This window comes from Saccoglossus kowalevskii, chromosome 4 (genome assembly GCF_978046115.1).
Source record: "Saccoglossus kowalevskii chromosome 4, keSacKowa6.1, whole genome shotgun sequence".
Classification (NCBI taxonomy): Eukaryota; Metazoa; Hemichordata; class Enteropneusta; family Harrimaniidae; genus Saccoglossus; species Saccoglossus kowalevskii.
The window spans coordinates 39,355,255-39,369,875 of NC_140644.1; the positions used below are offsets into that span (position 1 = coordinate 39,355,255).

Consider the following 14,621-nt stretch of genomic DNA (forward strand, 5'->3'; position numbering starts at 1 on the left):
TTCTGTGTAGTATTGTATCAAGACAACTGTCCGGGTAGTCATCCTAACATATGGTATGTTTAGCTAATAGAATGGAAGTAAGAAATCCCCATGAACGGAACAAATATCCCGTATATATTTCATACACAATATAGCATAATGTTAAGTGTGTTCGTTCGCTCAAGACTATGACAGGTACATTGTTAGCTAGGAACTATATGTGAACGAGACGAGACGACATGACACAACACGACTCAACAAAACATATGCATTGTTAGTATGATCTATGGGCATTGCGATACGTCCAGTCTTAGCCGACTCCGACTACAATTAGCAATGTAACCTCTTCCAAGTTACAAACATCGAGCTGACAGAAGGTTATCAAGTGTACTGTCACATTTAATAGATAAATAATATTGGAATTTTGTGTATAGCTATTTGTTCGCGATAACGATATATTTTTATCTAAGTGGTAGGACCTCACGACCTAGTAATTGTTTCTTTAGATTTGGTGCAAATAAAATAATTCAGTGACCCTGTTCAAGCTTTTACGTACTCAACCTCGTCATAAAGTATTTTGTTGTATTGATTCTATCTTACATTTGTATATGTTTGAATACAATATTATATTATTAATCTTATTACCCTAAACCCAACACGTAAAAACCTCCAGCACTGCTTAAATGTATAAATAGCGACTTTTCTCCGAAATGTCTTAACATGGTAGCGTGATGAGTATATTTAGAAATAAGTAGATAATGTCAATAAGTGAGATGAATAATGATTAGATTGCGTTGACACGATTGTTTGAGTAAACCATATTTAATAAGCTATTTGAAGTATAAGTAGTGGAGTGCGTGTCGTGCGTGTTTGGATCATCGTAGTCTTTTGTTATCGTGAAGATATCACACGGCAACACAATGTGGTATTATATTTTATTAATTATGTCGAAATAATTAGTTATTATTGTATTCATGTTAAATCAGATTGAGTCATAAATTTATTAATGAACAGTGTTTATTTCAGCATGTTTGTGAGTAAATTAATATGGAGTCTGTCGGGGTGGGGTGGAGACTGCAGGGTATGTCGGGTTGGGGTAGAGACTGCAGGGTATGTCGGGTTGGGGTGGAGACTGCAGGATATGTCGGGTTGGGGTGGAGACTGCAGGGTATGTCGGGTTGGAGTGGAGACTGCAGGGTATGTCGGGTTGGGGTGGAGACTGCAGGGTATATAGGGTTGGGGTGGAGACTGCAGGGTATGTCGAGTTGGGGTGGAGACTGCAGGGTATGTCGAGTTGGGTGGAGACTGCAGGGTATGTCGAGTTGAGGTGGAGACTTCAGGGTATTCGGGTTGGGGTGGAGACTGCAGGGTATGTCGGGTTGGGTGGAGACTGCAGGGTATGTCGGGTTGGGGCTGAAGTTTCAGGGTATATTGTGGCTACTGCTTGTGGGTTTTTTCCCGTTGTCTGTTACTACTTCCCTCGCCTTACTAACCAGTTATTCTCTCGATATAATGACCGAATTATAAAATAGTATGACATCACAAGTGTGGTATGAGTGTTTTGACTTTACTGTGACCAACGACGAGTAAGTGAATACATACTTTTGCATATTTGCTTTTGCATATTTGCTAAGAGCTAGTTACCCTTCGCTCCTTCGCCACCCTTGTTCAAATATTGCAAATTTCAACTGGCACCACATTGGATCAATCTTGATAATTGTCAAAACAGTCACACAATGGCGCATAGTGTTTGGGGTACGTGCTCTCTGTTTTTCTTAATACAATCTGTGTTAGGGACATCATTGTACTTAGCGAAGCGCGATGAAATCCTGACACAGGAAGCTTCTCACTACTCTGGAATTGACGTGCCACTGAAGGGAAAAGAGTGGGCTGTCAACGATGTAATCATGACCTTAAAAAATGCCGAGATATCAGAAGGACGTCGGACCAGTGACTTCCCTCCCGCTGTGCACTTCTTTCACGCATTGCCTTATATAGATAAAAGTAAAGTATTTGAAATTATAAAGCTGATGCCCAAAGGTACGTCATATCACTTGCCTTGGCTGAGTTGTGTAGTATAATATAAAAAATTCCATGCGATCATACAATACTTATATCATACTTGTACATATCTGTACCGACAATCTCTATTGACAGGTAACCTGGTTATATCTCGAATTGATTTGTTCTAATGAATATATGTGTAAAAAGGAGTTGTCCGTGAAGGGTCTGCACCTATGCTGTAAATTGGGAAGGCACTTTATGTTTATTTTTAATGTTATATTTATGTTAATAAAATACAAAGTTTACAAACACACATATTTTTTATTTAAAAACGTGTCTGTTTTTATTCTAAGCTGTTGTATTTTACTGTTTTAGGATACTTTTTTTTCGGAGTAATTAATACGCCTTTTAAGAATAAAATAAAACATGAAGTGTTTTAGGAGAATGTCTGTTTTTATTAAAAAAAATTACGGGGATGTCATATCGCTCGTACGGACACCCATCATGAGCGTTGTCAGAATTCCCACGAGTGATGCCTGTATTGAAACAATATCAAGCGTATTTTCACATTGCTATCAACAAGCGTGGTTTCTAAAACAATATCCTTGTCGCTTTTAAAACTAAAACATCGAGTAAATCAAACTATACCGAGTCATAAACTAGAGACCTGTAGGTAAAAGTGGAGGATTTAGAACAACGTCACTAATAAATTTTAGGTTCTCGTTATCCAACTAATCAACTTTCGGGTTATATTTTCCTTGAATAACGGTTTTGGAAAGGACTGAATATTTTCTATATTTTTTGAGATGTTTGGGATGAATCCAAATCTGAAGGAATTATTATGTTATACTTGATAGGAGGCTAACACGCTAACCCATACAATGTCTCACCTGGATGTTTGAACAATTTATGTGTTAAATAGTTGGCATGGAAACTAGTGTACTCATTATCACGCCTACCAACCAAACCCAGCTGTTTACTCATTGTTGTTGTCTTGGTATACATATAGATGGTTACGTCCAACACACCACGCCCGAACTATTTAACATATTCGAGATTTTTTTTTTACAAACAGGAGCTGCACTTCACATTCACGATAATTCCATAACCGATAACAATTGGTTAATAAAGAACGCCACCTACCGGTCTCACTGTTACGTCTGTTTTACTCATGCCCGTGGTAATATTTTATTTCATTACTATAACAACCAGCCAACTGATAATAGTACGTGTGAGTGGAAGCTTGTGGAAACTGAGCGAGCTAATTCTGGTGATGCCGAAGCCTATGATCAAATGTACGTACACTTTAACATGATACAGCATGAAACATTTTACACAGATGTGATAAATGTGTGAGGCAGGAAACTATTAGTTCGTTATCACAGTTAGGCACGTGTATGTACTGTTGTTTATTCTTTGTTCACACCATAATACGTATTGAGAGTGTTTACTTCTTTTATTTTTATATGAATACTAAATCTACTAAAACACATACAGTTACAGCATAAATAAGAATAACATCGAACGTCACTCATCACTTTATTGCCAAATAACATAAGCTCGAATATAAGGTGTAAAATAACGTTTTGACAAGGCTTTTTAATTATGAATATACTAGTTTGCATGTTAATGTTACTGCTGTTATTTAAATGACAATGAGGGCATTTTTACGACGTGACAAAATAAGAATATAAAAATATACATCTTTAACAATAAGAAGAATATCACCCAATCCTCCTGATATTTCTCATCAAAACAATTTAATCTATTCATTATTAAACATGATTTTTAAGTATTAGTGAACATAAAACGGTATAACTTTTCGTTACAAACACCTTTGAAATAATCTTCACTGTATTACCAATTAAATATGTATTGATGCGCGGTCGGTGTAAACAGTAAATAGCATGTCCATCAGGAAGTTTATCACTTCGACCAAAGATGTTTTTAACTCGTGGTTCGACGACTGTCAACTCCTGCTGTAAGAGTACAATGCTTCTCATCGTATTGTCATGAATTTGTTTTTGCGTATCTGTTGACCGACTTAATTAGCTGATTATTAGCGAATTGCTGTGTTATGTCTGTCATCGTTTAGGCCTATTTGAAGTTTTGGACGGAACTTGGCTCAGTGATTTGGAACTAATTACCAGATAACCGTCGCGATTCTGACAGTTGGTATTCATAGTTATTAATGTAGTGAACGATTAATCAAAAGATATGAGGTATTCAGTACTTAGTGTGATTGGCTTTATGATTGAAGGTTACGCCCTAGAGTCTTTTTACTGCTTTGTAATTGGTTAGAGTTTTGAAAATGAATAAAGAGAGTTTGAGTTGGTCTTGGCGAATACTCCACGACAGACGCAGTCGAGAGTCCAGTCCAGGGGCGAGCCTTGAGGCAGTCCAGTCTTGGGCGAGTCTTGGTTCAGCCTTGTGAGAGTCTTGGGGACTTTTCCCCAGGGCGCTGTGTCTTATAGAGTGCTCCAAAAGATCGACTAAGACGAGAGTTGAAACGTATTTCGTTGTGTGTGTCTTATTTGACAGTAAAGTATAAGTGACTTTCCCGATCCCGTACCTCGAGGGGACGAGATAGAGAGACGAGACGAGTTTCCCCCCTGACACGTGTGGAGAACCCCGAGAGAAAGAGATTTTCCCCCTGATAGTATATTTGACACAGTTAACTGTTAAGAAAATATGTGTACTCGATACAGTACATTAGAAAACCACAAACAATATTCTGTAACGTTTGCTATTAACTAAGAAATGGCGCTTACAATGATTGAGCAACTAATAATGTTTGTTTTGGAAATACCGAATCCATAGTATATGTTCATGACATATATATTGGGAACATCTTCTATGAGTTTGACAAAAAAAATCGATATTAATCGTATTAATAAATGATTATAACAATCGTAGACATATTTCAAATGTGTGTATTATTGCGGGTTATTCAATCAGTCAGTAAGGTTTCCCCTTATTCACAGACAATAAACGAAAGCCGAATGTTTTATTACAGGTTGTACGATGAAATTAGTATGATAACAGACGACCCCCATACTGCATACCCCAACCAGCAAATCGTGTGGGATTATTTCAACGATTACTTTGCTGCTGTAGATGGACTTGTGTACTACGCAGATGTATTTAAGGATTACTTCCGTCAAGGTCTGCAAGAATTTTATGACGATGGAATACAATTTATGGAAGTGAGGGCGCTATTGCAACCTGTGAGTTTATATTCCACTCGCTATTAAACTTTCCCACTTTACATATACCAGTATGTGAAACATTATTAAAAGAACAAGCTAAAACATTAAATGTGTTCAAATTACGTTGTTATAGCTAAAGCATATGACATAATAATAACAGAAAAACACACATTGTAAGTGATCTTTAATAACAAACAGTGATAGTATCCTATCGTTTACAGATCTAGCCTGGTTTAAGAGACAAGCTTAAATTATTTGTTTCCATCACCAATCTTAAAGGGCGGTGGTCGTCGCACCGCGTCCTGTTCGATATGGGACTCATAGCGACGTACACAACGCGTGTAAAATACATTGTTTATTTACATGAAATTCGAACACGCGCTGCGTGGCGACCACCGCGCTTTAACATTGGTTTAATATTGGTCAGTAGATAGTAGGTCACATGTAAAATGAGAATGCAATGTTAAGATTGTTCCCGAGTCTGTCGCTGACGGTTACAACCGCCGTTATAAAGTGCACTAGTTATTCATCATACACTTAATTGTAGGTTTGTAATTTTATTTTCCATAATCCCTTCTTAATTACTTTCCCAATTATGATATTGGTAAACAAAATAGGATTGACTGTCTGACATTTCGGTAGAGAGCACGCTCAAACAGAAATACATTGGGTCTCTGATACTAAAATAAAACGCAATAAAACAACATGTTTCAGGTGAAATTAACAATTGAATATAGCTCCAATAAACATAGTATACACAACGTCAGCATATGCCGTGCAAAATCCAAGCATCAGTATTACCCAAATACGCAGTGTGATGACCACCGTCCAGAGCGTATGGTTTTGTTATTTGGCGCCAACCTTATTGTCTGACATGGCTATGGTGTACAAAAATATGAATTAATTGACCAATAGTGTACACTTTCTGTAAATAATATACTAACAGGGCTGGACAATAATTTTATTATCTCTCTAAACTTAGCTGTAGCACCAACCTTTTGATAACATCCTTAAAAAGATATCATTCAATATCGTTGTAATGATTGATTTTTTCAGATATACGAGTTGGATGGTACAACATATAACAGTGAACATACATTATTAGAATATGAGTCTGTCAACACTGAGTGGTTAAACGATCATCAACACGACTCAATGGGCTTAAGAATTATATTCACCTCTATTAGGTACATACAATATGTTTATTTATTGCTTGTGTTTAGTACTATCTGTAAAATACAATTCATTGGGTGAAACAATCAATCCATACAGAGTGACATATGACTTATACAGAATCACTTTCTTGTTACTGTATATGCCATCTACAGAATCACTTTCTTGTCACTGTATATGTCATCTACAGAATCACTTTCTTGTCACGGTATGTGCCATCTATAGAATCACTTTCTTGTCACTGTACATGCCATCTACATAATCACCTTCTTGTCACTGTACATGCCATCTACAGAATCTCTTTCTTGTCACTGTACATGCCATCTACAGAATCTCTTTCTTGTCACTGTACATGCCATCTACATAATCACCTTCTTGTCACTGTACATGCCATCTACAGAATCTCTTTCTTGTCACTGTATATGCCATCTACAGAATCTCTTTCTTGTCACTGTACATGCCATCTACAGAATCACTTTCTTGTCACTGTATATTTCATCTACAGAATCTCTTTCTTGTCACTGTACATGCCATCTACATAATCACCTTCTTGTCACTGTACATGCCATCTACAGAATCTCTTTCTTGTCACTGTACATGCCATCTACAGAATCTCTTTCTTGTCACTGTATATTTCATCTACAGAATCACTTTCTTGTCACTGTATATGTCATCTACAGAATTACTTTCTTGTCACAGTAAATGCCATCTACAGAATCACTTTCTTGTCACTGTATATGCCATCTATAGAATCACTTTCTTGTCACTGTATATGTCATCTACAGAATTACTTTCTTGTCACTGTATATGCCATCCACAGAATCACTTTCTTGTCACAGTAAATGCCATCTACAGAATCACTTTCTTGTCACTGTATATGCCATCCACAGAATCACTTTCTTGTCACAGTAAATGCCATCTACAGAATCACTTTCTTGTCACTGTATATGCCATCTATAGAATCACTTTCTTGTCACTGTATATGCCATCTATAGAATCACTTTCTTGTCACTGTATATGCCAGCTACAGAATCACTTTCTTGTCACTGTACATGCCATATACATAATCACCTTCTTGTCACTGTACATGCCATCTACAGAATCACTTTCTTGTCTCTGTACATGCCATCTACATAATCACCTTCTTGTCACTGTACATGCCATCTACAGAATCACTTTCTTGTCACTGTATATGCCAATACAGAATCACTTTCTTGTCACTGTATATGCCATCTACAGAATCACATTCTTGTCACTATACATGCCATCTACAGAATCACATTCTTGTCACTATACATGTCATCTATAGAATCACTTTCTTGTCACTGTATATGTCATCTACAGAATCACCTTCTTGCCATTGTACATGTCATGCATATTATCACTTTCTTGTTACTGTATATGTCATCTACAGAATCATCTTCTTGTCACTGTACATGTCATGCATATAATCACTTTCTTGTTACTGTATATGTCATTTACAGAATCACCTTCTTGTCACTGTACATGCCATCTACAGAATCACCTTCTTGTCACTGTACATGCCATCTACAGAATCACTTTCTTGTCATTGTACATGTCATCTACAGAATCACTTTCTTGTCACTGTACATGCCATCTACAGAATTACTTTCTTGTCACTGTACATGTCATCCACAGAATCACTTTCTTGTCATTGTACATGTCATCTACAGAATCACTTTCTTGTCACGGTACATGTCATCTACAGAATCACCTTCTTGTCACTGTATATGTCATCTACAGAATCACTTTCTTGTCACTGTATATGTCATCTACAGAATCACTTTCTTGTCATTGTACATGTCATCTACAGAATCACCTTCTTGTCACTGTATATGTCATCTACAGAATCACTTTCTTGTCACTGTACATGTCATCTACAGAATCACCTTCTTGTCACTGTATATGTCATCTACAGAATCACTTTCTTGTCACGGTACATGTCATCTACAGAATCACCTTCTTGTCACTGTATATGTCATCTACAGAATCACTTTCTTGTCACTGTATATGTCATCTACAGAATCACTTTCTTGTCATTGTACATGTCATCTACAGAATCACCTTCTTGTCACTGTATATGTCATCTACAGAATCACTTTCTTGTCACTGTACATGTCATCTACAGAATCACTTTCTTGTCATTGTACATGTCATCTACAGAATCACTTTCTTGTCACTGTACATGCCATCTACAGAATTACTTTCTTGTCACTGTACATGTCATCCACAGAATCACTTTCTTGTCATTGTACATGTCATCTACAGAATCACTTTCTTGTCACGGTACATGTCATCTACAGAATCACCTTCTTGTCACTGTATATGTCATCTACAGAATCACTTTCTTGTCACTGTATATGTCATCTACAGAATCACTTTCTTGTCATTGTACATGTCATCTACAGAATCACCTTCTTGTCACTGTATATGTCATCTACAGAATCACTTTCTTGTCACTGTACATGTCATCTACAGAATCACCTTCTTGTCACTGTATATGTCATCTACAGAATCACTTTCTTGTCACGGTACATGTCATCTACAGAATCACCTTCTTGTCACTGTATATGTCATCTACAGAATCACTTTCTTGTCACTGTATATGTCATCTACAGAATCACTTTCTTGTCATTGTACATGTCATCTACAGAATCACCTTCTTGTCACTGTATATGTCATCTACAGAATCACTTTCTTGTCACTGTACATGTCATCTACAGAATCACCTTCTTGTCACTGTATATGTCATCTACAGAATCACTTTCTTGTCACTGTATATGCCATCTACAGAATCACTTTCTTGTCACTGTACATGCCATCTACAGAATCACTTTCTTGTCACTGTACATGCCATCTACAGAATCACATTCTTGTCGCTGTACATGTCATCTACAGAATCACTTTCTTGTCACTGTATATGCCATCTACAGAATCACATTCTTGTCACTGTACATGTCATCTACAGAATCACTTTCTTGTCACTGTATATGCCATCTACAGAATCACATTCTTGTCACTGTATATGTCATCTACAGAATCACATTCTTGTCACTGTACATGCCATCTACAGAATCACTTTCTTGTCACTGTAAATATCATCTACAGAATCACCTTCTTGTCACTGTAAATGTCATCTACAGAACCAACTTTTTGTCACTGTACATGCCATCTACAAATAATATATAGTCAATGTTTATATAAGTCAAATTGTCTCAACGTGTTTTTTTGTATTCAGAAATTCAAAAATGACATTTTCAAATAATAGGTCGCCAGTAAATTTTATAATGTTTAATTGCAGGTCATTCACTAATGAAGTAATAAACAACGTTATTAATTTAGCGATGGAACTTCATAGTAAGTACCCCCATTTCATGAAAGGGTTTGACCTTGTATCTCAAGAAGATGACGGCCATCCCCTGGTATATTTTTTGGAAGAGCTGTTGATACCGACGCAAGCAGGAAAAGATTTGCCTTATTACTTCCACGCAGGAGAGACAAGTAAGCCCGAATGCAGGTTTAGCGCAGAACGTATCGCTCCTTCTATCCCATACACATAAGTATCTCCTTCTATAAGGAATATACTGTAAAATAGTTTATTTTCATTGAAGAGATGAATCAGTGAAAATAAAATCTAATGAAAATACCCCTTTTCCAATATGTTACATCCAACTCATCAAACATTAGAAAAATAAACTTTATATTTAACTGACAGTATGTCTGTCTATGGAAAACTAACCCTGGCTAAAATAAAGTGTTTCATAGTTTGTGATTCACTTCGCGTAGTAATTGGTAGGCTGACACCAGCCACTATAGCATTCTCTCAAATAATTTATATATTTAAACTTATTTCCGGGGTAAACACGGTCACGGTATTGTCACGTTTATATTTCTTGGGGTGGATCGTATTATAAAGAAATGTACAGGTCATGGCAATTCTTTAAATTTATAGTGATTTTAATGTGGTAGAGATGTGGTGTTAGTGTTGATTCATGGTAGTTCAGTGTTTGTTTTCCTTCGAGCCATCTAACGTGGCTTTCATAGGTAAATGGTGTGGCTTCGTTTAACCTATCTGTCAAATAGGGGTTTATTTAGAGCGTTGTTTTGACCTTTGACCTGTGTTTCAGATTGGCAAGGCACTGAGACAGACGAGAATCTGATTGACGCCCTCATGTTAAACACATCAAGGATTGGTCATGGTTACGCTGCAACGAAACATCCTGAAGTGTTATTGGAATTAAAACAACGCGACATACCATTGGAAGTTAACCCCATATCCAACCAAGTAAGTTAAACATGTGGCGGTATTTTATCTTGACAATAAATCCAACCTGTTCTCGGGCCTATACAGTGTTAGGATAAACTAAGTAGACGAGTCATCAAATTTGGCGCTTTCCCCGACTGAGACGTCAGACATAGTAATAGTTAACTTTGTTGTTTTAGGTACTGAAACTCGTTGACGACTTACGAAACCATCCAGCAAGTACTCTGCTAGCAGATGGTTATCCAATCGTCGTTAGTTCCGATGACCCTGCCACTTGGGGTTCTGCTCCCTTGTCACATGACTTCTATGAGATGTTCATGGGAATTGCCAGTGCTAAGGCTGATCTGCGATTATTGAAACAACTTACAACAGACTCTATCAAGTAAGTACTACATCATAATAGACATTAGTGACGGCATAGTTATGAAAACATTACAGCTAACATCCAAGTCCTTTATTGTCTAAATGTTTTAATCCATAAATGTATCTCATTTTTCGCAATTTCACTCAGAATTGAACGTTTAGTTCTTTATTTTCTTTTAATAAAAATAATGTTATGATACAACAAAGCTCTTAAAATAAATGGAAGTCGTCAGGAGTGTGAAATTTCATTACCAAACGCTTCAGCGTGGTATTAAGAGTTTTCAGGGGTGGGTGATACCAAGGTGGAAAATGGATGCACATATGGGGGTAATTCCTGGAAAAGCAATGGAGAGGGTTCAGGCTGAAATACAATATGTAGTGTTTTCATGTTTCGTCTGATATTTCTGTGATATTCTGCTACTGTAAGTAATGCAAGATTTGTTCAGAAATTCAGTGTATTGTTTGCACTCCAGGGTTATTTGTTTTTTGCTGAAAACACCCCTATTTTTTAACGGCAGAGTCGAACCAGTTTCACTCCCACTGGGAAATCTGCATTGTTGCTTGAATGAGAGCTAATTAAACACATTTTCCAGACCGGCGGAACAGCCCATTTTAACAGCTTATCACGTGATGTTACTAAGAATGTTTACGCGGAAAGAGGCTATTCCATTTTACGCAGGAATAATTGGGAGTAGAATATGTGAGGGATTGTATCAACAGAGATGTGTATACTGAAAAGTAATATATATCCTTCTTTTGCATCGCTGAGCATTTCTGTTTCAGTATATTGGTTTGAAAATGTTTTGTTTTTTACTGAAACGCCCCTAATAGTTGAATCTCGGGTTTGAAGGAGTGTGTAACACCACGTGATTCGTTTAAATACAATAGTGAAGGATTGGCACGATGGGACGCCGTCCGATCTCGGTGGAACCACAGTCAGCTGGCGCACACGTGATAATAAAATAAATGCAAAATTTACTATTATGGGGCCGCCATCTTGAATGTGGCATAACACTAAAATAAGAGACAAATTGTGAAACTCTTTATTCAGATTCCTACAAATCAGGAAAAAATACCAAACTTCCCCAGCCAAACGATCCGTTGGGGGTAATATTAAGTAAACCGCTAACAAAATTCGACCGAATTCGCCGTTTTTGTGTGGGAAAATCCCTTAAATAAGAACACCTAATTACACGAAGAACATGGAACACTTTCCTGGGGTATTTGAAAACAAAAACTGTCAAAACTGTCAGCAGCCAATCAGCGACGGCCTTACAGTTAGATGACAATTTCGGTTTCAAATACTCCGGGAAAGTGTGTTATGTTCTTGTTGTAATTAGGTGTTGAGACTTGTTGCACAGTGAAAATTAGACTCACACGTAATGCTTGAAAACTTTTCAGCGAAAATAAATAAGTGAAATTCTATGTGACTTCATGAGAGTTGGAAATGAACAAAGTATATGAAACCCAACCCTACCACTCCATACACAATGTAAACTACACCCCAAAACACCCTTTCACCAGTGTATTCTATTTGACTTCAGAAGAAATTGAAATGAACAAATTATATAACAACGAACGTAATTATAATTTCAGCCTCTAGTTCAGCACTGATTAAATAAACTACCTCGTCTTTATGCCAACTTGAAGTTATTCATTGCCTACATCAGTGACTTCAAATCTATGTTTCAATCCCAGAAATTTCACTTTTAATTGCATTGGAGTGCTAGTCTTATTTTCTATTGTAATGCCAATTTCTTGCGATTACTCGGAACATGAAGCTGTAACTACAGACCGTCTAGGTGTTGTAACTAAATCCTGGTATAAGCACCGGTTAGGCAGGCTTGAACTATGCATGTGAAGCCAGCTGAGATGTATATGCAATCCTATAGATTTCCGATTGTTCGGTAACTATTTGCTGCAAATGCAACAAAAATCAATATAAAAATCTTACCCACACAGCATTCTACAGACTACTTGTTTAATCTTTACAATTATATTGGTTTCTAGAGGGAAAGTAATGTTCCCATATTCAAAAATGCCGCTATGCTGATATTCATTATATTAGGAATATGACATACAGACTGTAACACTGCCTAAATGATATAATTGGGCTTTTAAAAAAATTATTCCTTTTCGGTGTATGATTTTTTCAAAATGTTAAGCTTTTGTAATTTTCTGAATGCGAATGCCCCAAGGACTGAACAATCTCTATAGAATATTTCATTCAACACGAGTAAACTTCAAATAGCCAAGATAAGGCTTTACATATAGCCATGATTGGACTGTGGCGCTTGCGCACAAATGGCATATTCACTATATACAAGGCTTTCTCTGATTAGTTGACTAATCTAGTTATTTGAGTCCCATGAACCGAACGAGATATTTATGTAAGTTGTTCAGATCGTTGGGCGATCACAATCAGAAATTCAAATAATAGAATTAAGAAAAATGCGACTAAAATAAAATGAAAAAAAAATGAACAATTAATTTCAATCCGATTGAGCCTAGTCATGTAGTCTCAAACAAAATTGTGCATGATAAAATTTACCCGTATTACGGCTATTTCCTGCAATAAAACAATTTGCGAGAAACAAAAATTTAGGCATGACACGAAACTGTATATACTTGATGTTAGCGATGACGTCGATATGCGTGTGTACATGTGACATGATTATTCCCATCTTGCATCGGTATTGCAGTGTTCATATAACATATATTACACTATTTCAGATATAGTACTCTGTTAGAAGAGGAGAAAGCTTCGTGCATGGATATGTGGTCGACTGAATGGAACATATTTTTAGACAAAGTGTTAGAAATGTACAACATAACTGACTGGGAGCATTATGTTCCTGCACCAACTGAGACGACAATTACAGATGGTGCAGCAAAGCTGTTGTGTCTCAACATAACACCTATTATTCTGGCAATAATAATGGTTAACACATAATGACGTCACTAATATTAGCCGTGTTGTTTATAGTGACGTCACTGATAGTATGTCAAAATAAGATTTTCGAAAAATATAATCCTCGTGATTGCATCATAATTTCATAAGATTCTGATAACTAATAACATTTCAAAACAGTGTTCGGATTGCCAACATGTCAGAATTTACCAACATAACACGTGAATCTTATCTCAAAGCTGACACTCAAGCATTCCGTCCAATGAGTTGATAAACAATCTTATGAAAATTATTTTGTAGGTATAATTTATAGCGCCAGGGATTTATAAGATATAAATATTCAACTTTCATAACCGTAGACTGATAAAAATGTCACGACAAGCGAACTCTCACGCTTTTCGGACGTTTTACAACGATCCGATTCTGTGCGTATCAATCGAATGTAACCAATAGCGTCACAGAACGCAGTAGGCGTTGAAATGCATCAGAATGTCTGTAAATGTAGATTTGTTTTGCGAGTTTCTGATCATATCTCAATTCGTGTACCTTCTACAATTCGCGTGTAATCTTCATCGCATATCACATTATACTTGCATGCCCTCAACTTATACAGCCTTGATAACACATATTTATGTTGTGCACTCTTAACTTTGCGTCAGTCGTCCCTGTAGATAAAGAGACTAGATGTGGTTTTATT

The 14,621-nt window shown here is 36.7% G+C and overlaps 1 protein-coding gene across 1 annotated transcript; it reads left to right on the forward strand.

Moving 5' to 3' along the window:
- The first annotated feature begins 1,091 nt into the window (after positions 1-1,091).
- Positions 1,092-13,966, forward strand: LOC100370977 (adenosine deaminase 2-like). Its single transcript, XM_085498425.1, has 9 exons — positions 1,092-1,425; positions 1,774-2,019; positions 3,059-3,278; positions 5,000-5,210; positions 6,249-6,379; positions 9,688-9,887; positions 10,514-10,671; positions 10,830-11,032; positions 13,747-13,966. Exons 1-9 carry the CDS (start codon positions 1,092-1,094, stop codon positions 13,964-13,966), a joined length of 1,923 nt encoding a protein of 640 aa, XP_085354551.1.
- Positions 13,967-14,621: the final 655 nt, after the last annotated feature.